The 26,406-nt window shown below is 29.2% G+C and overlaps 1 protein-coding gene across 13 annotated transcripts in view; it reads left to right on the top strand.

The window, feature by feature from the left end:
* Window positions 1–338: 338 nt before the first annotated feature.
* The window catches only part of LOC103577696 (JNK-interacting protein 3), a 58,549-nt gene continuing 32,481 nt past the window's right edge, over window positions 339–26,406 (top strand). For 7 of the 13 annotated variants that reach the window (XR_008404036.1, XM_053740969.1, XM_014439762.2 and 4 more), the window contains exons 1-12: window positions 339–1,014; window positions 1,513–1,842; window positions 4,893–5,067; window positions 5,478–5,888; window positions 8,196–8,402; window positions 8,484–8,519; window positions 8,716–8,733; window positions 14,208–14,265; window positions 14,363–14,419; window positions 14,489–14,824; window positions 24,869–25,048; window positions 25,630–25,831. Coding sequence is in view for 12 of the 13 variants with exons in the window: in XM_053740969.1 (XP_053596944.1) it covers window positions 1,549–1,842; window positions 4,893–5,067; window positions 5,478–5,888; window positions 8,196–8,402; window positions 8,484–8,519; window positions 8,716–8,733; window positions 14,208–14,265; window positions 14,363–14,419; window positions 14,489–14,824; window positions 24,869–25,048; window positions 25,630–25,831 (1,974 nt within the window). In the remaining variant the exon portion in view is untranslated. Of the gene's footprint in view, window positions 1,015–1,167; window positions 1,321–1,512; window positions 1,843–4,892; window positions 5,068–5,477; window positions 5,889–8,195; window positions 8,403–8,483; window positions 8,520–8,715; window positions 8,734–14,207; window positions 14,266–14,362; window positions 14,420–14,488; window positions 14,825–24,868; window positions 25,049–25,629; window positions 25,832–26,406 lie in introns of those variants that run through there. The other 6 variants (XM_014439754.2, XM_008558464.3, XM_014439755.2 and 3 more) reach the window with 6 other exon arrangements.

Here is a 26,406-nt window from a genome sequence, read left to right as displayed (position 1 = left end):
TGTTTATTTTAAAAAAAAGTTGATAAAAGTCTGACTATAATTTTCTCCATTGAACTCTGCTACTTCGATATTTTTTTAATTTGAATCGCAGGAAAATCATTTATTCATGATTTCCTCCAGATTATTCATGATTGCCTCTTAGAAGTTACTTCTAAATTGAGGGAAAATGAACCGCTAATTTTTTTTTCGTTTTGCTATCAAATTGTCGGTCAATTCGGGCAGCAAATTTAAAAAATTTCAGTCATCAAATTACAGTCAATTTCAAGCTCAAGTAGCATTTAAGGTTATTTCGTACATCTAACAACATTATGGCACTACCTGTCAATACCTTATTGACGAAATTTGAGAAGCGGGTTCTTAATCAATTGAAACAAATAATTATTTTTTAAGTTAATTGCTGCCATCTAGTACATGAAATCAAAGTTAACAAACAAAACTGACAATGACGACTGGCACCTGCAACAATATTATTTGACATCATTTTCATACACATATATATTATTTATTATTCTCAGTTCTCGAGAAAAAAATTTAAGTGTAACAATATTGTCTCTCCTCCCTGGTCAAGTGTAAAATAAAGTAGTGGGTGGTAATTTCGGAATCTATTAACAAGATTATTAATTACTCTACTCGAGGTTGATTTTCATATTGTCAAAGAGAAAGAGTTTATTTACTGATATTTAAATTTATCAAGTGTGTGGGTTTTGAAAAATAGGACAATGAACAGTAGTGATGGTGTTACGTCAAATAACATTGATATCACATTGAGTGTATTCAAATTTTATAAATGTCACTAGTGTAGTCAATATTTATTTAATTGTAAAAAATAATTAGCAAAATGTCATCTGCAATACGGTTCGTTTATAAGACTTGTTTCATCTGAGCGAGCAAGTACTTCATGGAAGAGTGTATTTGAACGGTGCTTCATCCTAGAAAAATCATAAGATTTTTACTACTGTATTTAAAAATAATAATCATAGTAATAAATAATCTATAGAAAAATCCACATAAAAGGTAAGTATGATTTTAAAAAGTTTGAAATTCTTGGAGCGAAGAGCGTTAGTCAACTGCGACATTGAACATTATATATATATATATATATATATACTCGTTTAAATGAGCATACATTATTTTTACACTAGTCAGAGTTTTATTTATCCAAGGCTACAATGGTTAATCAGTAGTGATTCAATATGCCGTTTGATGAATACTTTTTTTCAAGAATTTAAATTATTTATTTTTATTCACTAATTATAGTATTCAAAAGTCGAGTCGATATTTCATATTATTTATGACCCATATTATAATTTATTTTGAGAAGTAGGTGTATTGTATTACAGTAATTGATGCATTAAATTAATAATCTTAATTAATTTTACCACAAATTAATAGCTTATTTTTTAGGGCATTATTTTACGTGTTATGAAAAAAAAAAAAAGTTTATTTACAAATTTTCATATTTAAATGAATAAAATAAGTCTATTTAATTTCTATTGTATTAAATTGTTTTAGTTTCTTGGAGTTTGAGAAAAAAAAAACGACGTAAAAATGGATCAAGAAACAGTATATGGAACCCATGAGGATAATCATGTAGTGATGTCTGAAAAAGTTCAGTCATTAGCTGGAAGTATATATCAAGAATTTGAAAGAATGATAGCGAGATATGATGAAGATGTCGTTAAAGAGTTGATGCCATTACTAGTCAATGTATTAGAGTGCTTGGATATAGCGTATACTGAAAACCAAGAGCACGAAGTTGAATTGGAATTATTAAGAGAAGATAATGAACAATTGGTCACTCAGTATGAACGAGAAAAACAACTGCGGAAAGCATCGGATCAGGTATTTTATATACTTATTCGATTAACATTTATTCACCGCGGATTGAAATATACTACATTTATGGAGTGTTTGTTCCAAAGGAGATATCCTATCATAAAAAAAAGAGTCATTTGATCATGTCCAGAATGAAAAAGTATATTTCTTATTTCAATCAATTTAAAAATTTAATTTTTTTTAGAGATTTCATGAGGAAATCTTCATTTTGTACACAGAAAAAACAGTTAACTTGGTTAAAAAAAAATATTGTCTTCCGAATTTTCTTTCTTGATTCAATAAAAATGAAATACTTGATTCAAAAACTCTTCTTTGGTTTAAGACAGTAAATTCTCTTGCTCTAAAAAAATTTGTTGGAAGTGAAATTGAAAATTTCTTGGTTTAAGAAAAAAAAATATTGGTTAAAGAAAATAAGTCATCTCACTCCAAAAAAGGAGTTCTTCTTGCCACAAGAAAAAAAATCTGGCCAACGTTTGGCCCTGAGGGCCCAACAACTTCCCGCTCTTTTCGAGCTTAAGGAACTCGGAAATACTCTTGAATACAATTGCTTTTGATGAACTTTTCAAGCTCAAACAATTCACGTTATATGTTCAAGCTTGAAAATTTAAGAATCGAAAATAATTAATAGTCCAGTCGAGAAGTGAGTTTTCTGCGAAAAATCGTTAAAACACTCTTAAAAATATGGTGATTGGTGCATTGGATTCAGAATTTAATTCTGAGAAATGGGTATTTTTTAATTTATCCGCCATTAAAAATTTCATTTGTTATAAATAAAAAACTTGGAGACCAACAGGGAGTCTCCGTTTTGTAGCTATAACTTAAAAAATATTAAAGATATCTAAAATTTAAAAAAAGATCCTAAAATAGGAGAAAATTTTAGTAAAATAAGTCTTGGTTCCCCGAGTTGTAACTCCATTATTTATAATTTTAATTTAACGTTGAAATTTGGGTTCCGCGTGGCTTAATTTTAAAATCTAAATAAATTATAGTGTCATCTAGACGCTTGAAGGAATATAGCCCCGCAAAAAAAAAATTTTTAGCTTGATTTTTTTTAAAGTTATTTAATTGTTAATTAACAAATTTTTCGGAGACTTGAGTTTTAATAAAATCTCGTTTAAAAGTTTAAAAAATGTGTCTATAAATTTTTTTTCTTTCGGGAGCTCTGGTTATATAAATAATAAACAAGATTCTGTTGTAATAGTTTATAAAAGTTTTTTTATTTGTTTATAATGATTTTTCAAAGTTATCAAAAATTGAAATATACGGCTAATGTTACAAAAAAATTTTTTTTTTTAAATTTTTTAATTGTTGACAATTATTTTTTTCATTTATCCACCATTCAAATTATTTATTAAGAAATCTTTTTTTTTTTTTTAAATCATCATTTACAATTCTCAATATAATTAAATTAGAATTAAAAAAAAATAATGAAAATGAAAATTTGTTTATAATCAATTTTTTATAAAATAAACAATGAAAATTCAAATAAAAAAAAAATGATTTCCTAAGTATATTGAGAATTGTAAATGATGATTTAAAAGAAAAATGATTTCTTAATGAATAATTTAAATGGTAGATAAATGAAAAAAATAACTATAAACAATTAAAAAAATTTTTTAAGAATAGTATATTACTCTACAAGGCCAGAAAGGTGGAGATTCCTGCACTGCGAGTCATGATGCCCGAGGCGAAGGCGAGGGCATCAGACGTGCAGTTCAGGGCTGTCCAACTTTCTGTCCGCGTAGTGTATACTATTTTTTTTTATGCCCGGACGAAAGTATGTTGACAAATCAAAGATGCATAAATTATATAAGTACGTTTATCATGTATTGAGTCGTTTCGGAAAAATTTAAAAATAAAACGAAAATAAAAATGATTTTTTTTTGTATTTCTTTAATATCTTAGAGTCTATCTTATCGAATGATCTGAAATTTTCAGAAAAGTTGACAGCCAACAAGCTCTTTCGATTGCCGCCTCAACCATCCAAATCGGTTCATTAGTTACAAAGTTATAGACCGGTCACACTCTCTCACACACACTCACACACACAACGCACATAACGCATATACGTACAGATAATCGGACATCATCCTGAAAATAGTCAGAACAGCTTTCTAGGAACTCAAAACGTTGACATATGATGAAAATTCGATTTTCGAAAAGGTACTTGTTACTCTGTCAAATGACTAATCATTTCAGCCATTTTGAAAATTTGAAAAAAAATCCAAGAAATTGATTTTCGTAGCTTTGTCATCGAATTACTTCTGAATGATGACTTAACTCGAATTCATAAAATTCATGTTGTACCTTATGAAACAAGTATTAACTAATAATATAACTTTATTTTCAATTGAATAGTTTATTTTTTATGACGTTTCAAAGGTATAATAATAGATTTCGTAAGATCGCAATAAGATTTATTTGGTTCTTTGTACAAATTTCGGAAGATAATAATGTAATTTTTTACATAAATTTTTCCAGTTGACTTCGGTAAATTGAAAATATTACAAAAAAAAAAAATTAACACTGATTAATTATTATTTGAATGGTCTTGTAATATCAATTTGAAATTTAATTTTTGTATTGGATTGAGAAGTACAATATGTAGATTTCGTTTTGAAATCACCCGAAAAATTATATTTTTAAACTAAATGAAATAGGAAATATATTTTTCCACTTCGGGTATGGCCGGAATGGCGCTTTTTTACTACTTCATACATAAAATGTCCAATTAAAAAATTATCATAATTAATCAAGGATTCTAGATCTTATTGTCTTATTATGAATGTGTCAGAAAATTTCAATTGAAATCTAAATAAAATTATACTGTAAGTATCATTACTTGCTACTTATTCTCACTCAATATTTTGAATAGTTTTTAATAAGATTCAATTAGAAAAATATTCTTTACTTTTGTCAATTTTTTCACCACTCAATTCAATTTATTCTTATCAACATTTTATTATATTTATTTTATTCTGCTAAACGATCAATATTTGGAAAAAAATAAACAGAAACCAATCTTTTAATATTAACTTTTTTTTTTTTAAACTTAGAAATTGTTAGAACTTGAAGATGTTGCCGAAGATGAGCGAAAGGAATTGCTATCAAAAATTGATAGTTTGGAATCGATACTAAAGATGCTGGAGTTGAAGACCAAAAATTCACACGATCATGGTACAATTGAAAATAGCACTTCGAGTTATTGCCCCCACAGTGCACATTCCTACAGTAGAGTAGATTATTTTTTTGTTATTATTTTGTGTAGCAAATGGTACCATTCGTCCTATTTTATTTATTTTTTTCAATTACTTGATTAAATTATTTAAAAAATTTCCTGCACCTGCCTACCCTTATTTTATCATTTTCAAATGTTACTCTGCCAAATTGGAACTTGTATTAATATATGCTTGTCTCGACATACTCTTACATAGTTGAAAGAATCAAGAAGATAAAAATTTAAGTTTGGCCTAAATATTAGCGCTAAATTATTGTTTGTAATTTGATAACTTTTTTCTATCCATTGCGTTCGATATTTTTTGTATTATTAGTGTAAAATTATCATAAAATAGCTTGCATTCCACAAATACAGCATGTCAATGTAAAAAAAATAAAAAAAAAAAAATGTTTATTATTTTTAGTTATTCGTTTAGAAGAAAAAGAAGCCGAATTAAAACGTGAATATTCACGTTTACATGATCGATACACCGAATTATTTAAAACCCATGTTGATTACATGGAACGAACAAAAATGTTAGTTGGCAGTTCAGAAAGACTTGAAAACACAACAAATAATCGTGGTCCAAATAGATTACCTGGACTTAATTTAGCTCATATGTCACGAAGTTCTGGACCTTTGAGTTATGGATTCCAGAGTTTAGAAGGCAGCATGAATGCCGAAGATATACAAGAAGAAAGTCCCACTCAAGGCGCTAGTTTGAAATCTGAAATACAAGACAGCAGCAGTGAAGCAGTAATCGAAACATCTGAGAAAAGTCAACTGACGGATAATCTACCGCAGGAAAATAAAATTAAAAATAATTCAGCACGGAGTAAGTTTATAATTATTTTATTTTAACTGTTGCACACCTCAAGCGCAAATGTGCTGTTTCTGCCTTACGATTGAAATTATTTTTTCGACTATTTTACTCGCGTTAAGGTAGTTCACTCGCGACATTCGTAGCCAAAAGTATAGCGTAATCTTAACTACAACAAGTTCGAGATACTCAATGCGAGAATATTTTATTTTTGTGAGAGACTGTATCCAATACATTTTAGTTTTCAATATACAGATACACACTAATACAATCACACTGATGAGTATAATAAATGTGGCAACGTTGTAAACATTTATATTGAATAGTCTATAGATTAAACGTATAGGTAGCAATCTTTACATAGTGTGAGTTTAATATACATGCAGTTTGTGATTGACAATCACAAATTTTGGATAGAATTAATTTTTGCGCATATTTGCATATTTTTTTTTAAACTTACAAGAAAATCGCAATTAAAAAGAAAAAAATTGTTCGACGTGTGCTACTTTCAATATCATAATTTTTAAAAATTCTAAAACTATTAGAAAAGATCGGCTAACCAATTTCAAAACACAGTAACTGACAAAAATAAAATTTTTGAAATATGTATAGAACCATGTTCACAAAACTCCATTGGAACTAAAAATACTAAAAAATCGATTTTAAAAAATTTGTCACTTACTGTGTTTTGGAATTGGGCAGCCGAGCTATCATTAATATAAGGTAATATCAAAAAATAATTTTTTTGTTTGTTTAAAATCATTGAATAAATGTTTAACATTCATAAAAATAATTTCGAAAAATTTTCCAAAAATTTTTTGACCTCCAATACTTTCATGCTCAAAAATTAACCTAACTAAGTGACATTTGAATTTCCGCGGGTTAAGTATGACGACTGCAACGTTGCCGAGTTGTGATTGCTGTACCCCACCACATGTCAAGTATTTTAAAATTATTTATATTTTAAAAATCAATATTTTTTAAACAAATCGGTCAAAAAATTCAGAGCTTTTTTCAAAAAATTTCTAATTTTTTCATTTAACAGTGGATAAGTTTTTTAAAAATATGGTAAGAACTGTTTCCAAGATATTCAGGAAACTACATGTTGTTCTTATACTTGGTATATCTCCAGCATGTTAATTATGCACTTTTTGATTGTTAATATCTCGTCTTACAATCGGTGAAAAAATTCCGTTTTTTTTTTTTTTTTCATTAAATATTAAACATTTTTGTTAATCTCATGTTTTAATTTCATCGCATTCCTAAGAAAAGTCGTTTTGCGAGTGAACTACCTTATATCATCTCTACACTTTTTTGCTTACACTAAAATGGGTGAAATTTTATACTTGGACTAAGATAATTTGTTAAGGAATAATTTTGATTGGATATTGAGTCGATTCATTATTTCATTGATTTCAAATGAATTATTTTAATCCAAGAAACCAGTGCTGTCAGTTGTCGCGTATGAATTTTCGGAACCATGATAACTTCCGACAAATATAATAAATTGGTCTAATTTTTTTTTATTAGCTTTTTATTTTTTGTCGCAAGAACACTTTTGAAAATTACTTTCTAAATCCTTTTGGTTAAATTGTAATTAATAAAAAAAACTTAAAACCGGTAATTCATCAAAAATTTAGCTGCCATTTTTTCCTTATATTATTACTATTTTTTTTCCTCCACCATTTACTGGTAGCAGCACTAGTGTGATAGTAGGATTTAAAAATAAGAAGCGACTTTTCAAAAATTAGTAATTTTCTTGGCGGAAAGTTATAAATTTTAGATAATAAAAATTAAACTGGAAAAAAAAAAAAACAAAGTAAAAATAAAAAATAAAATTAATAAGTGAAGGGTTAAATAACAATTAATAATAAGCGCCTGAGGCAGCCGTTCGGCACACGCGTGGCTCGGGCGATCACCGAAGTTAAAAATTTAATGTAACGGGACGGTTAAGTCCACCTCCGTTTGACGGGAGGCCGATTCTACACGTTTTTGGGCACACTCGCGTTTAGTAACCCTATTTATATATTATGCCTTCCACCATACATTATAAAAGCGAAATATAAGCATAATCTCACATTAGCTTACCCATTAGGCATGCAATGCCTGTGGGTGCCTTACCAACAGCCACCACGAGACCGACCTCACTCGGACCCTTACACTCCTTCCATCTCAGGAAATAAAGAGACTCTGGTCGAAGTGGGGGCTTGGAATGGGTCCCCCATGGTACCAGACTTCTGGTCAACCGGTTGTGTAGGATTACAAAAGGATTCCAACCTTTTTGCATAAATAAATAAATTTATATTTAACTTTTTGTAACAGCATTTGTAGACGAGAGTCCAGAAACTGATGTTCCACCTCCCACAATAACTACTCCGACTACTCCAGTTGCCGATAAACAAATAAGTACTCCCAGTGGAAGAAGTCGAACAGAACGAGAGCAACGTAGTGGTAATACATTGTACCAAGAACTCAGTTTCCAAGATGCTGATGCTCTGGGAGAAATGGATGAGGGCGCAGACATCACTGGTAAATTATTTATTTTTAATTTTATCATTTTATCATTTACATCTAATGACTACCTCGTCATTACGATTGCTGGATTTATAGGCAGTTGGGTTCATCCAGGAGAGTATGCATCATCGGGTATGTTAATGATTAAATAAATAAACATCTTAGACTAATAATTTCATTATTATTTTATCACAATACAAATGATAAAAGTTGGATACATAAATAATCAATGTTTTTAATTAAATGAACCTACTAATATGTGTTGATTCTTTTTTTTATGTTGGTCTACTTACATTTGAATAATAATGCATGCAACGAATAACAACAGTTAATGACAACTTTTTTGGTAAGACCTTTTATACTTTTGTAAATTTATTAATATCAATAGAATAATTTAATGACAGTAATTTTATGAAACTTGGATACGCGGAAAAAAATGAGACTCTAAAATACACAAAATAATAATAGAAAATACATCAAATTTTATTATACTAGTGTACCAATCTCCAAACAGGCCACATTCTTTTCAAATAAGTGTAATCTATACTTATAACATTCGTAGTCTAGCATAACAAAAATTTAAATCATATAGACCTCCGAGTAAAATGAAATTGAATTATTATTGAGGTAAATGTCCCAATACCGGAACGATTTGATAATCATTATATTATATTTCAACTCGTACGCGATGAAACCAAATAAAACTTTCTTTATTTGAAACCTTAATCTTTCAGTTAAAAAATAAGATATAAAATAGATTTTAGAAAATATTTAAAATATGAAAAAAAAAAATGTTAATTAGAGCAATAGTCTCGGATTCATGACTTTTTCATGCCTCTTAATGGTTTTGCTAAGAAATCAGTCAATGGTCTTAAGCTTATAGAAAATGCATAGAATTACTTTTCAATAATTTTTTTTTTGTATATGCATCTTGAATAACATAAAATTCAAGAAAACATATTAAAAATATGAAAAAAATAGTATTATTATATTAATTTTACTATTCGTCTATTGGTACACCAAAATGAACCCGTGCCCAGTACCGGAACAGCTAATCAATATTATATCAATAATCTATTAATGTTATCGATAGACATTAACGGTGAGTTTTATTGACTGGCTAAATCAAGTACAATATTAATTATTACTGGAGCTCTAATATTTAATGCAGTGTGTATGATTGTTATAAAAAATAGATTAAGTATAGATAAACTCTAATTTAAATCATAAAAAATAAATTTTTGTTTTTAGTTTTTTTTTTAATTATTTTTCTAGTATAACCTCAAATGATTCATTTTGTTTCTATTCTTTAGTTCAAAATATTTATTTTCATTGAATATTCAATCATTTTGAAATTTTAAATACATTTTACATTATAGGTGTGATATAGCAGACATCAGACAAATTTAAAATTATTAATAAATCGAGTAAATAATTAATAATATAAAATTAAAAAAAAATGCAAATTCAAAAAATTTTGAAATTAATAGTGCTTTTTTTGTAAATATTATTTTTTTAATTATTTATCTTATTTATTTATAATTTTAAAGTTCTCTGATGTCTGCTACATTCATACTCATTTTACATTAATATTATTTAATAATTATTAATATTTTCACCATGAATAAATGCAAAAAATAACTTATTTTATTTACTGTTCCGGTATTACGACAACCGAATTCCCGTATTGGGACAAGGCTATTTCAGCGTTCCGGTATTGGGTCTTTTAGGTGTCATAGGAAAAATTTTTTTTTTTTTATATTAAATATAAGAAAAATGAACTAATTTGATTATTTTTGAATTGGTAAATATCTATTCTATATAATGTGATAAATTATTTTGGTTTATACTTTATTTGAATATTTTTAAAACGATAAAAATCAGTCATATACCCTTCGTCGTTCCGGTATTGGGACATTTACCTTAATTGATTGAAAAATATTTAAAAAAATTATATTTTCGAATCGTCCCAAGTCAAGTAATTAAAAAATTGAATAATCTGAACTCAAATCAAATAGTAAACTAATTATTAAAAAAAAGAAGAATCTGTATTCAACGTCCGATTCTGTTTGATTAAGGAGGTTCGATATCGATTATCTATCTAGGGGATCTCGTGGATTTTCTATTGTATTTTTGCAAGATTACAATGCCTACACCCCAAAATTTCATTAATAGGATATTCTATGAATCGACTTACTTTTAGGAATAAATATAAGATATTTTGATTATAATTGCATTGAATCATAAAAAAAATTTTGAAGGTAAATTAGTCTCAGAAACTGTTTATAATAAACGTTTAGAACAATCAGAAAATGAAAAAAAAACTGAAAAATGAAGTTTACACGCTAGACGTATCAGAGATTCAACACAGTCAAAATGATACTGGTGCTATTAATTATTCAAATTTCCCGCGGTTGTGTCATTTTACGCTGTTGCCGTTGTTTTTTAGCTTCACGACACATCTGACTTTATTAACTAATATTCGCTTTTTATTTCATTGATAATTTCATAACAAACCCATGATTTAACTTAAAAAAAATATTAATGTGTTCAGAAACATTTAATTATTTGATACTAAATGACTTACAGCGATGGTATTATTGTAACAAAAACTATAGTACTTTAAAAAATGATTCCCATTCACGCCCGTGTTTAAGAAGGAATTTTGAAAATTTATTTCTCGAAAACGGGGGAGTGAATCGATTTGAAATTTTAGCAGTGATCCTTTTTTTTTAAACTCTTTCGGTGAAAAAAATTTCAAAATTTTGGGATTATTTCGAAAATCGGCATCGAATCTCCTTGAGTCTATCGTTTAAAAACTAAATAGTATTACAAATTTTTTTTTAATTTTATAAATTTTTATGAAGAAATATTTATATATTTACATAAATTAATTTTTTTTCGTAAATACAGTTTTGACTGTTCTTTTACATGAGGGTAATTAAAAATTTCTCGATTTTTAAAAAAATCATAATTGACTGAGTTTCCATACAATAACTTTTGAACAGAAAGGAGTGTACTATTTATGTTAAGTTCATCTTAGAGCTTATTTAACAAGCTTCAATTTCCGTTATTAATCTTGTAGTTTTGATCATTTTATTTTTTTTGAAAATTTTTTAACTTGAAAAATTGTTAAAATACATTATATACATAAAGTCTACCATCTTAATCTTTTAGCTTATTAAATAAGCCTCAATTTCGACTGCTATAACATTGTTCAATGCTGTATCCTTCATTTACTATAGAGTTTGAACCATATCTGTGTAATTCGGATAAGACATGGTAATAAATTTGCGTTAATATACTTATTGCAGAAGGTCATATATTGGAAATTGGAGAAAATTTTGTTATAAGATGTTTTATCTAATATATGTAAAAACGAATTTTCTAATCAAAATAAGAAATATGCCTTTTCATTCCGGGTATGACCAGATGGCATTTTTTCTTACAACAATGGTTTATCAGTTAAATTTTTATTATTTTAGTAAGAGTTTTTATGAGTTATGAAAAAAATATTCCAATTAAGTCAAATAACTCGAACAAGATAACATTTCCATCGAAATCGAATAATTCGAGTTTTATTCGCTCACCCCTAGGTTAAATGCTTCAAAATTATAAGGATTTAAAGTTTATGAAAGAATTACAAGGTATTAGAAACATTTTTTTTAATCTTTCTAAATTGGTTTTCTTAATCAGGGTATGAGACTAGACTGACGAACGAAGTTGTGAACATGACTTTGAACTAAAAAGTACTGATAATATAAATAACAATAATTATTAATATCAAAGCGTTCATTTTTTGAACCGAGTGAAAATACCCAGGTGAATATATTAGACCGAAAAAAGGCTGAAACAACTTAATTTGGTCGAAATAACGCCGAAACTAAAAAATTTTATTGAAAGAGGCCGAAAAATCTCTATCCTTCTTAAAGAGGCCGATATTTGGCCGTCAAATGAATCGGCCTTTTTTTGGCCAGAATATTTTTTTTTTCAATAAAATTATCGCGAGTACAAATCTGTGGCCGAAAACAGGCCGAAATTTGGCTGACAGTTGAATCGGCCTGTTTTATCACATGCAATTGTTTTTTTATGATCTTTTCAAACTCTAATAAGTTACGTTTTATGCTGAAGTTCGAAAATTTAAGAATCAAAAATCATTAATGAAGAAGCAGTTTTTAAAATTCATAATATCACAATTACTGACATACCGGATTTTATAGCACACGAAAAAAAAATAAGAAATTTTTTTGTTATTACTAATAATAGATTTTGAATATATTGTGCTGTTTTAAAAGTGATGTATTCTTTCAATCTCATATTGCACAAGTAAACTAAGTAGTAACTGTCGGTAGCGTAACCTAGTCGTTAATGCGTCGGTCCTTCGTTCGTTCTGGGTTCGAGTCCCACTAAAGCGTGTGCGGTTAGTTGATAATTATAGCGTTGTTTCTCGGAATAAAAAATTTCTACTAGATTAGAAATTAAATTAATCACATAACTGATGATTCCCGCATAACCAAAATGATTGAACAAAAAACAAAAATCGGTCTGTCAGTTGACCCTGCGGGCCAGCCCCAAAACTTCCCGCTGTTTTCGAGCTCCTTGAGAATAAATTTTGTTGTGAATACATTTTCGAGCTCGAAAATACTTTTGCATGCCGTTGTTTTAGAAAAAAATTGATTTTTACTATTCTTTCTCCAACGATATCTCTCAAACGAATTGACCGATTGAGACGGTTAAGGCGGCAATCGACGCGTTTTATTGAATTATAAAGCCGATTAGATTTTAATTCGATCCATCGAGCCATTTCTAGAAAATTTTGAAAAAACTGAAAAAAAAATTTTTTTTTTTTGTATTTCTTCTATATCTTAAAGTCTATTCGGTCGATCGATTCGAAATTTTCAGAAAAACTAACGGTCAACCAACTCTTTCGATCACCACCTCATTTTTATATGTGTACACACACACACACACACACACACACACACACACACACACACACACACACACACACACACACACACACACACCTTACTCGGACATCCTTCTGAAAATAGTCAGAATAGCTTCCTAGGATCTCAAAACGTCGACGCCTGATGAAAACTCCATTTTCGAAAATTTTGCTCGTATAAAGTTAACGAAATCGATTGTTTATTTTTGCTTATTAACATATTTCTACTCAACCATGAACTGTCATATAACTTATATCAATGATATCAAAAAAGAAAATTTTTTATTGTACCAAAATATAAACTATTCCCATGAAAATCATGTCACTCTAACTATTAAATAATTAAATGTCTTGTATAAAATTACAACTTAGTGAGGAACTAAAACATTTGATAAATTGAAAACATAATTTTCCACAAAATTTGGAAATCCATTTGTAAGTTCCACAATTTGAAAATTTTTTATGTTCTATTTTGAGTTGCATGAAATTTTGTTTAAGCTCCATAATTTCATTTAATAAAAAATACTACAGCCGAAATAAGGCCAATTCAACCGTCGGCAAAATTTTGGCCTGTTTTCGGCCATAGATTTTTGAATCGGCCAAGTATCGGCCGAATTTCGGCCTATTTAATAACATGAGAAAATTTTTTGCCAAATTTCGGCGTCTTTCAACAAAATTTGATTTATTTCGGCGTGATTTCGGCCAAATTAAGCTGTTTCGGCCTATTTTTGGCCAAATATTTTCCCCTGGGGAATTTCTTAGATCTATCAGTTGTTCCATAAATTATTTGTATTGATTTTTTAACTGATGTTTATAATAATTGAATCTGTCTGGTAGTTATTGAAATTTATAATTATAAATTTTTATAATAGGAATGGGTAAGGAAGTGGAGAATCTCATTATGGAAAATAACGAACTTCTAGCGACAAAGTAAGCATTTGTTTTTTTTCTCCTTTTTTTAATTAAAAAAAAAATGTATAATTTACGGAATAAGGATGTAGATTTTAACGATCTTTTGTTTCTTAAGGAATGCTTTGAATATTGTAAAAGATGACTTGATAGTGAAAGTAGACGAATTAACGAGGTAAGAAAGCAATGAAATAATAAGTAAAAAAACATCTATTTGACAAAAATAATTTTTTGGTTACATTAGTGAACAAGAAATTTTGCGTGATGAAGTCAGAGCTCATCAACAAGCTCGTGAACGAATGCGTCAAAGAGTTTCAGCGTTGGAAGAAGAATTAAAAAAAGTTAAAGAGGAAGCTGAAGCTGCTGCAAAAGCTACAAAGAGTGACGATGAAGAAGACGTACCCTTAGCACAAAGAAAAAGATTTACACGTGTTGAGATGGCTAGAGTACTTATGGAGAGAAATCAGTATAAAGAAAGATTTATGGAGCTTCAGGAAGCTGTAAGATGGACTGAAATGATTCGCGCTAGTAAAACAGACCCAGCTAGTATTTCGGGTGGAAAACAATCTGTTTGGAAGTTGTAAGTACCGCACAAAAAAATTATATATATACATATACATATATACACTCGTCACAAAAATTGAAAAATATAAAAAAAATTTCAAATTTTCAAGTGGTTTTCAACATACTGTAACTCGGTGAAATATGGTCGTAGAGTAAAAATAACAAAAGCAAATTGTAGCCTCAAGTTTCTAGTTTTGAGATCTGGACTGCAAATTTTGTTATCATGCACAGTTTCGGAGTAATCCTAAGAAAACCAACGCAAAAAAAAATTTCCAGATTTTTGCTCGTCTTCAAGAAAGTCAGTGGGCTTCAATAAATTTTTTTTTGGTAATCTGCACAGAAAAAAAGGATATCTTGGAACAAAAATTTTTTTCTTGCCGCAAGAATATTTTTTGCAATTGTGAATAAAAACGAAAATTTTTTTAGTTCAAGAAAAAATTTTTCTTGAATTTAGTCATTTTGGCATAAGATTTTTTTTTATTCAGCTGATATAATATATGTTTTTTGAATTAAGAAATATTTTTTCAAAGTGAGAAAAGTAAATATTTTGCCCCGAAATATAATGAATTGTTAGAAGAGTAAAATATTTTTTCATGAAGAATAATTAGTTTTGAATCGAGATGATCTGTGATTCTAGTCGAAAATTAAAAGTACTCAACTCAATGGTCAGAAATATTTCGGTTTATTATATATATATTTATATATATAATATATATATATATATATATATATATATATATATATATATATATATATATCTATATATATAAGTAAGGTTTATTATATATATATATTTAAGTATTTTGTTGTGTTGTGGCAAATAAACGTAGTCGTTCGAACCAACAAAAACTGCGCTCACGGCTCAGCGCAAAAATTCTCTTGGAAAAGGTAACTGGGTAATTGTTTAGAAGTGGGGCTCACCCATGTTTAAATTAGCAAAACCCTTATTGTGAGCAATTAGCAATGAAACTAAATTGGTCATCATGCAATTGTCAGTGGATTGACGATGTATTTGCTTAAATTGAGTATAAATTAAGCGTCAATAATATTCAGGTGTTTATAATAGGGTTATAAACATGATATATTATTTCATTGTTAATATTTTTCAATGTTCCGTGCTATACTACACCAAATGACATATTTTTTTTATTTTTCAATGTACTGACTCTTAAGTCAACCACCAAAACTCAAGGTATATGCCTATTTGCCAGAATGTTTGTAGTTTCGTCCTAAGTACGTTAACAGACTCATCAGTAAGGCTATGTTAACGCACTCTTGCCTTAGACTACATCTCTTACTAGTACGCGCCGGAGTAAAACAGTGTTGTGTAGACTTCAGCCAGACGCTATACTAGCAATGGGAGGCGGATACCGTCCAAACTGCTTGTAACAAAATGTTAGGTGAGCTGTTGTACACCTTAAAAATATTGAAATAACAGAAATTTGCTGATTTTCACTATTACAAGAGTTCAAAAATTATTTGTAACTCTTAGATAGATCTTTCTATCGCCACCGTCCATCTTACGGCTTTAAATAAATTATATTATTATTATTAGAAAAATTTATTTTTGCAAATGTACATGATTTTGTGTTATTTTTACCAATTTTTACACACATTAGTTACAAGGTTCGGATAGATATCACATGTTAGAGACAAAAACTCATACAGAAAATTTAATCCACCATGTAGCTAAAAAAAATTTAATTATAGATATTTAAGGTGCAAGCACTTGAAACATTGAAAAATGTGGTGAGCCCTGAATATAGGCAATTACCGGTAACTGTACTATACTAAAATGACGGTAGTGTAGACTCTACATTTACAGTGTGCTTACTGGACGTAGATAAAGTAAACAAACGATCAGGAAGGGTCGAATAGCGTAATTGCCCTGATAACACGAGATGATCGTGAAAAAGTTGGTCATTCATTAGTTTCCGACCAACTTGACGACAAGTTATCGACAACTTCAGCTTTTGCAACTTTTGGCTACAAGTTACCGCCAACTTTCTCAGAAAGTTGGCGCCAGTATGGAGCCGCAACTGGAATGCAAGTTTCTGAGGAAATTGAAAGGAAACTTATCGTCAACTTATGATTGCCAACTTTTGCAAGCAACTTTTGCCACCAACTTTCTCAGAAAGTGATCATCAACTTTTTGGATTTACAACTTTTGCCACTAACTTTCTCAGAAAATGTCTATCAACTATTGGAGGTACCAACTGTTGGCGGTCAACTTGGTGTCCAGTTGCGGCTGCAAGTTTCTCGTCAGTTTCTCGCCAACTTGGCTATCAGGGTGGTAAAGCTCTCGCGATATTTTTCTCGATTTGTTCAGAAACAATTAATCGACAGTTTGTTCTTTATCCCCTCAACTACCGTAGGATGATATTCTGAAAATACGTATAAACTATCTTGCTTCACAAAATTTAATATTTATAATAGGTTAATTCACTCAAAAATACAGGTCGATATATATTTTTAAGTAGATTCATTTGTTTTCTTGAATCGAGACGTTTTTTTTTTTCAATTGAGAAAAAAAAATCACCAATGCAAAATATTATTTCTTTAATAAAGGGAGTAATTATGTTCTTTTAAGAAGATATTTTATTAAATTAAGAATATAATTTGCTTAAATCAAAATTAAAATATCTTCATTCCAATAGACCATTGTCTTGAGTCGATAAAGTAGTTTTCTTAAACTCAGAGTAAATATTCTTCTGCCACGCAAAAAAAGTTCTTGGTTTGAGATGTTGATCTATATTGTGACAATTTACTATTCGCTATGAGTGTGACTGCAGCGCTAGACAAAATATGAACTACGGGAGGCTGTCAGAGTATGTTTTTATACGTATGTCAATAGCAAGAAACATAAAAATAAATAAATATTATAAATAATAGTAAAAAAAAAAAGTTGTAAAAAATATGTGACAGTTTTATAGTAATTGCAGTTTTATTTTTTAGCTAAACGAATCAACAATAAGTAAGTATAATGATAAAAAATAAGAAAGAATGCAGTAAGCATTTAGGTTAAGTTGTTTGAAATTCATATCAAAGTCAAAATATGATATTGAGGAAAAAATCAAAATGAAAAATAAATAATTAAATGATAACAAAATAAATACTTTCACGTGTGCTTGCTTACAATTTCAGTAATCATAGCCTCCCGTAACTCCGAAAGTAACCACTGCAAACGTTTCAGTCAATTTGATTTCCCCTACCATGGCTTCACTCAGAGCGAATACTCATTAACTAAGGCAGAAAAGCATTTTGTTTTGATAGTTTTCTTTACTTGGTTAGAAACATATTACAGTTGATTTAAAATTAATATTCTTAAATTAAGAATATTTATCTTGAATTAAAATTTGGTTATTCTTGATACAATATTTTTATGACATTAGTCGAAGAAAATGTTCCCGAATTAAAAAAATACAATTACTCAGCCCAAGAATAAAAGTATGAAGACAAAAATTTTCTTGGGCCAAATAAACCATGTTTTCTGTGAGACTTTAAAAATCTTTTAGGAAATTTTATCCCCCTTAATTTTCCGCCCTCAAAAAGTCTCTACGACTATGTTAACGCACTCTTGCCTTAGACTACATCTTTTACTAGTACGCGCAGGCGTAAAACAGTGTTGTGAGCTTCAGCCAGACACTATACTAGCAAAAGGAGGCAGGTACCACCCAAACTACTTGCACCAAAATGCCATGTGAGCTGTTCTACACATTTAAAATACTGAAATAACATAAATATGCTGATTTTCACTATTACAAGAGTTCAAAAATTATTTGTAACTCTTAGATAGATCTTTCTATCGCCACCGTCCATCTTACGGTATTATATGGAATTATTTATATTTTTATAAACTTTGTACATTTCAATTACAAGATTCAGATAGAAATCTAGTGTTAGAGACAAAAACTCATACAGAAAATTTAATCCGCCGTGTAGCTGAACACTTGGAAAAAATTGAATTATAGATATTTAAGATGTAAGCGCTTGAAACATTGAAAAATGTGGTAAGCCCGAATATAGACAATTACTAAAATTTCTTGGGTCAAGTAAAAATTTTTTTAGAACAAGAAAAAATTTTTTGCGCCAAGAAATCCTTTTTTTCTGTGGATACCATAAACATGAATTATTGAAGAAAATTAAGAAAAAAAAATTTTTTCGAATTTTTTTTTTTTTTTTTAAGAAAATTGATTTTTTCGATATTTTTTTTTCTTATCATCTTCGAAATGATTTTGATATTAAGAAAATCAATTGTGAAGATGATAAGGAAAAAATTGAAAATTTTCAAAATTCCTTCTTAAACACGGGCGTAAATGGGAATCATTTTTTAAAGTGCTATATTTTGCTACAATAATACCATCGCTGTAAGTCATTTAGTATTAAATAATTAAACGTTTCTGAACACATTAATATTTCTTTTAAGTTTAATCATGGGTTTGTTATGAAATTATTAATGAAATAAGAGCGAATTTTAGTTAATAACGTCAGATGTGTCTGTTTACTCACTAATACACACTATCACATAGTACTTATGTTGGACCTGAGCTCCACCTAGTAATAAACCTTGTGACCAACAATAGTACAAAAAAAAATTACTAAACACTAGCCCGCTGTTGCTGTATTTCAGCGTTTCTTTGTTAGTCACTTATTTCATAAAAAAAAAAGTTATTTTATTAATAAAAAAATTTTTTTTATGATTCAATGCAATTATAATCAAAATATCTTATATTTATTCCTAAAAGTAAGTCAATTCATAGAATATTCTATTAATGAAATTTTGGTGTGTAGGCATTATAATCTTGCAAAAATACAATAGAAAATCCACGAGATCCCCTAGATAGATAATCGATATCGAACCTCCTTAATCGGTAGTTATACTGAGTCAGAACAGCTTCTCCTACTTAAGGAGGTCCGATGCCAATTATCGCTCTGGGAGCTTTCGTGGATTTTCTATAGCATTTTTGCAAGATTATGACTCTTACACACCAAAATTTCTTTGATAGAATATGTTATGAATTGACTTACTTTTAGGAATTAATACAATATATTTTTATTATAATTGCATTGAATTATAAAAAAAGTTTTTTTTAATGAAATAAATGATTAAAAAATAAACACGGAAGTACGGCCACAGCGCGCTAGTGTTTAGTAATTTTTTTGTGTGCTATTGTTGGTCACAAGGTTTATTACTAGCTAGAGCTCAGGCCTGACACCGATGATTATTAGTTATTCAAATTTCCCGCAGTTGTGTCATTGTACGCTGTTGCTGTCGTTCCTTAGCTTCACGACACATACGACGTCATTAACTGAATTTCGCGTCTTATTTCATTAATTATTTAATACCAAACCCATAATTAAACTTTAAAAAATTGATCAATCAGTTGACCCTGCGGGCCAGCCCCAAAACTTCCCGCTGTTTTCGAGCTCCTTAAGCTCAAAAAATTGTTGTGAATAATATTTTCGAGCTCGAATATACTTTTGTATGCCTCCGTTTTCGAAGAAAAATGTTTTTTATCATTTTTTCTTCAACCATATCTCCCGAACGAATTAACCGAGACTGTTAAGGTGGCAATCGATGAGTTTTATTGAGTTCTACAGCTGATCAAATTTTAAAATTGATTTATGTGGTCGTTTTTGAGAAATTTCGAAAATACTAAAAAAAATTATTTTTTTTAATTCTTTCGACAACGGTTTCTCTTGAACGAATGAACCGATCTTGATGGTTGAGGTGGCATTCGACGCGACTTATGAAGCTTCAGAGCCCAGATGAGTTTGGAATCAATCCATCGAGCACATTACAAGTTATTCAAAAAAAAAGTTTTGAAAAAAGTTCATTTTTGGAATATCTCTGAACGAGCCCTACCGATCAAACTCAATTTTTCTTCAGCTTTTAGATATTGACAAGCCGCTTCGAATGAAACCTTGGCGATCAAAATCGGTTCATCATTTCAAAAGTTAAAGATATTTACATACCTACGTACGTACGTCCATGCATACATGTATACACTCGGACATCATTTTGAAATTAGTCAGGATAGCTTCCTAGAACCTCAAAACGACCGAAAGCAATAAATTCCCGAATTTTTGAAAATTTGCAATTTTCTTAGCGGTATTATGTCCGACTATTATTTATTAAATTATTTTGGTTGCGTGGATTAGGCATTCGGACTAACCAATGCAATTTTCGGCTCAAATGTTTAGTTCAAGCCTTAATTTATTTATTTTGGAATACGTTTCGATGTGGACTTTCTTTCATTTCTATTTCGGTAAAAACAGAGTTATCTTTATAGGTATATGAACGTAAAAATAATGCGCTGATCAATACATACGATTTTTAACTTAATAGCTTCCTTATTTCCTCTTTTTTGAGGCTGATTAGAAAAGTTATTAAGAATTGAAAAGAAAAGAAGTCAATTATAGTTGCCTTACCTTTTGTGCTGAAGTATATATTTATATTTTTTTTTCCTTGAGATCATTCCCGCGTTGTCAACTCTTGGAATTGGCGGCTCGGTCTCGATGCAAGCAATCTCCTGATGAGGGTGGGGTGAAGACTTATTGCTTAACTTATTTTATGAATAATACACAAAATTTATTGTCACTTATGTTTTTTTTTATTTTAAACTTCAATTTTAATTTGGCAATAAAAACTCCTTTAATTTTCTTTGAAGAAAATAGAGCTAATACTCTTTAAAGGGATATCTTTATTACCTTGGTCATTAAATAATTACACTCAAAATCTTTGGATTTGAATTTTCGGATAGAATAATTTTCACAAATTTGAATTAACACTTATCACTCACAACCAATAACACTTTTGTTATTATTTATTATTTTTTTTTTTTTTTTATATTTACTGCTTTCGATACAGAAATTTTTATTTTATATTGAACTTAAAAATTCCTTTATTTTCCTTCGCAGGAAATAGAAACAGTGCTCTTTAAAGGAGTTGGCTTTTAACGTTGAACATTTATTTAATATTTCTTTCTATTATACTTGTTTCCTCGATGCGTGATATTTTTTTTATATATATATATAGCTGTATAAATGTATACTTTGATATATTTTTACTGTTATAATTTTTTTTCGCGATGCAATTTTCTTTAGTATTTATTTTATTGATTTGTAAAAGCGATTTCTATCGGTTTTATTAAATATAAAAATTGAGGATACCGCTGTACCTAGTTTGTGACTCTTGACTGAAAACTTCGAATTCAGCTGATGACCGAAATGCAAGCCTGTGCTCGGTAGAGTGAGTTTTTAGATTCAAAATTTTCTCAAACGCCGCAACCATGGGGGTCCGAGTTTAAGGGAAAGGGAAATTTTTTGGTGAGTTGCATCTTGTGAGATGTCCCGTTGACGGAACTTAATTTAGCCAATCCTAATTGTGCGCATTAGAGTGATCTTAGCTGACACTAAGTGGGGACCGAAGAATATGAGAATGAAAGACAGAAAGAAAGAAATCTGGTAGAATAGGTTTGTCACACTTCATTGAACTTATCCTTGTTTTTTTCAAGAGAAAATGGAATTTGTATTCCTATGGAGTTTTCAACATGAGTGACTGTAAGAGAAGTTTGCGAAGTCGGACATAACAGCGGGAAGTTAAAAAATATTCATGTGTCCAGAAATTCTAATTATTTGATACTGAATCATTTATAGCGATGTTAATATTGTAGCAAAAACTATAGCACTTTGAAAAATGACTTCCATTTACGCCCGTGTGTAAGAACGAACTTTGAAAATTTATTTCTCGATAACGGTGAAGTGAATCGATTTGAAATTTTAACAGTGATCCTTTCTTTTATAACTCCTTCGATAAAAAAAAAATTTCAGAATTTTGGTATTATGTTGTTGTTGAATCGTGCCCATGATATATACTCAATAATTTTTAATCTCAGGAATTTGGACGAGGTTGAATAAAAGAATAAAAGAATTAAATGGATTACTGTTACTTGATGAATTGTATCAAGTTTTGTTATTTTAACTTATGTGATATTTGGACATAAAGAATTTGTATTAAGGTAACTTATTATTGAATATAATGTTAGATCACTATATATATATATATATATATATATATATATATATATATTAGGGTGATTCATTTCCGCAAAAATTTTTTTTTCTAAATGCTCAAGCAAAATCTCAATCTACATAAAAAAAAATAAATTCTCACCAAATATGAGCTCTTAATTCCAATGCTAAGTACTTACTATTTCAATTTGATTTTTTCCCATTTCAAATACACGTAAATAAAATTACTTTTTTTTAACTTTCTAATACTCAGCTGCGTTTCATGATATCAACGCGGTTTTCGTCGCAAATTGTAGGGCATATGGTGTTCTTCAATAGTGCCTATAATTACTTAGCTGTAATTCCAGCTGTTTCACTTGTGTCCGTTGCGGAAGTCATTTTTCCTATGGAATTGATCTTTATTGGCTTGCAGAACGTAAACCAATGAAAGTACACTAAAATTGCTAATGAGAATTTTATAGGAAATTTTATTCCCTTCAAAAAAAGTCCTATGAGTCAAGTCTCTAAAGTCCATAGTTTCCGAGTTATAATCATTTTTATAATTTGAGAAATAAAATATCAAATATACACTGAAAAAAAAAAATATTGCGCTTATCGCTCACCAGCGGAGAGCGACAGTTGTATCGTGATTAGTACTAAATTATTACTTGATTTTCATGATATATATATCAATATGAATGAAACACTAGATACTTATAATAATCCTACGGATTGTGAATATACTTAAATGTATAGTGATCGTCAGTTAACGTATCCATATCATACTAAAACGGATCGTGATTATCGCGATCTACTTCTCAAGCGCCACCACTCATAATATCACCACTCAAATTATTTAATAAAAAATTTACATCAATTACTTACGTATATTCTATTACTTGATTACATTTCTTAATATTAAATAATAATTTTTTATTGCACTTATTAGAATTATTAATATGTAATTATTAATTCCAACTAAAAATAAAATTGTAATGAAGTTAAAGTTAAAAATTCATCTATTTTAACCTCAAATGTTTTTATGATTTCCTCAAATGATCTTATGATTTCGGGATCCGCCTGGATCGCGATAATCACGATCCAATAGACCAACACTTTCCGTATACAACGTATAACCAACCGAGGAAAGTGAATATCACGATACCGTTGAGTGGTGAGCACAATATTTTTTTTTCCGTGTATATTTGATATTTTATTTCTCAAATGATTAAAATGACTATAACTCGGAAACTATGGACTTTAGAGACTTGACTCATAGGACTTTTTTTGAAGGGAATAAAATTTCCTATAAAATTCTCACTAGCAATTTTAGTGTACTTTCATTGGTTTACGTTCTGCAAGCCAATAAAGATCAATTTCATAGGAAAAATGACTTCCGCAACGGACACAAGTGAAACAGCTGGAATTACAGCTAAGTAATTATAGGCACTTTTGAAGAACACCAAATGCCCTACAATTTGCGACGAAAACCGCGTTGATATCATAAAACGCAGCTGAGTATTAGAAAGTTAAAAAAAAAGTAATTTTATTTACGTGTATTTGAAATGGGAAAAAATCAAATTGAAATAGTAAGTACTTAGCATTGGAATTAAGAGCTCATATTTGGTGAGAATTTATTTTTTTCGATGTAGATTGAGATTTTGCTTGAGCATTTAGAAAAAAAAATTTCGCGGAAATGAATCACCCTAATATATATTTATATATTGCCATTATTTGTTTTTAAATTGTTTAATTGTTTATAATACAATCAAATATAATCAAATACAATTGACAAAACGTTCAAATAATTAATGATTTAATTCTTTTATTCAACCTCGTCCAAATTCCTGAGATTAAAAATTATTTTGGTATTATTTCGAAAATTGGTATCAAACCTCCTTAAAGGGATTCTGAAATTTCAGGAAGAATTTCCTCTGCGTCCCCTAGATCAGGCTTATGACGACAAGTTGAATGTATATATGTATATAATTTAATATTAATGATAAAAAATAAACATTCACTAATTTTGAGTACTTTTGAAATGAAGTTTTAGTAATCTTTTTACTGGACCAGCTGACCGAGGATCTTTACATCGAAATCCTCATGCATTGCCGCATATTCGTTATAGTGCTCCGACAAATCAAGTAGTACCAGCACCGCCATTAGATGCAATGCGTAGACGTACATTAAAAAATCGTCATGAGATTTTTGACCAAGGAGACACTATGTGAGAATTAAATTAATTTAGAAGCACTCAAAATATTAAATAGTTGTAAATAGTTTACTTTCAAACTTAAACTTCAAGACTTTCTATGATGAATTTTTATATCTGTTTATTTATCTTTACTAAAATTTTATAAATTTATCGGTTATAAAGTTTATATTTCAAATTGAGTAAAGATATAGAGGGGAGGGGGAGGGGGGTCAAAAAAGGTACTTAAAGAAATACAGAGTTTTTGGAGACTTAAATACGTTAAATATTTTTTTTTTTTTAATATTCAGTTAAATAAATTTTTTAATATTCATTTAAATAAATACTTTTAACTATGTCCACTTATAAAATACAATGTGATTTTAAATGAAACTACTAGTCAAAAATTTAAAGGTGTAAATAATGGATTGTATATTTTTTTAAACGGTTATTATTTAATTATTTTAACTATTTAGTCTTTCTTGAAATAAAAAAATGTATTATTCTATTGCACGTTCGCTTTTTATTCTATAATAATTACTGCAATAAATTTTAAAGCATATATTTAACTATTATCTTAGCATTGTGAAAGCATATTCACATAGTAGATATTTCAGCTCGTCAGAGAAGCGGGTGGCTAGACTTGCAAATGAACGAAAAGAACAATATCGACAAGTTAGAGCCCATGTAAGAAAAGAAGACGGTCGTTTGCAAGCTTATGGATGGAGTTTGCCTGGAAAACCAAGCGCGCCTGCAAGACAACCAGTACCAGTTCCTGTTTATTGTCGTCCTCTTCAAGAAACTGAATCGGGAATGAAAGTAAATTTATTTTAATACATATTACAATTATATTTAAAAAATATCGACGTTATTTTCTAAAAAAAAAAAAAGGGTAGAAATATCATTCATGGTCACGGCTCTATTTTTCGTCATTTGCTATTTTATTTTAATTAATGAAAAAGTATTAAAAAAACTTTTAATGCAATAGTGTGACAATAGTATCTTCGGACACAGTTTAAAAATTAATCATGTCATTGCGTATTTTACAAATTATTTTTCTCCGGGCGGAAAGCATCAACTTTCGTCCCGCTGTGCAAAGCGAAGTTGCCGCTTTCCGCCTCCGTTAAGGAGAAAAATAGTATACACTCCTTGGGCAGTAAATAAGAAAGCCTCAGATCGAATATTTGTCGGCTTCGCTTCGACCAACAGTTACATATGATCTGAGACATTTCTTACTTTACTGCCCTAGGTGTGTAATATACTATTATTTAAATTTTTCAAGTACCCAAAACTTGCTTTAAAGTAGCCGAGATTTTTTTACCATACCTGCATCGAAAGTTAAAATTCCTGCCCTGTTCAGAAGGAAAAAAGTCATTCTTTTTTTTATCAAAAAA

The sequence above is a fragment of the Microplitis demolitor genome, chromosome 1 (genome assembly GCF_026212275.2).
Source record: "Microplitis demolitor isolate Queensland-Clemson2020A chromosome 1, iyMicDemo2.1a, whole genome shotgun sequence".
Lineage (NCBI taxonomy): Eukaryota > Metazoa > Arthropoda > Insecta > Hymenoptera > Braconidae > Microplitis > Microplitis demolitor.
The sequence above is the reverse complement of the archived record's forward strand: the minus strand, read 5'-3'. Positions and strand labels throughout refer to the sequence as shown.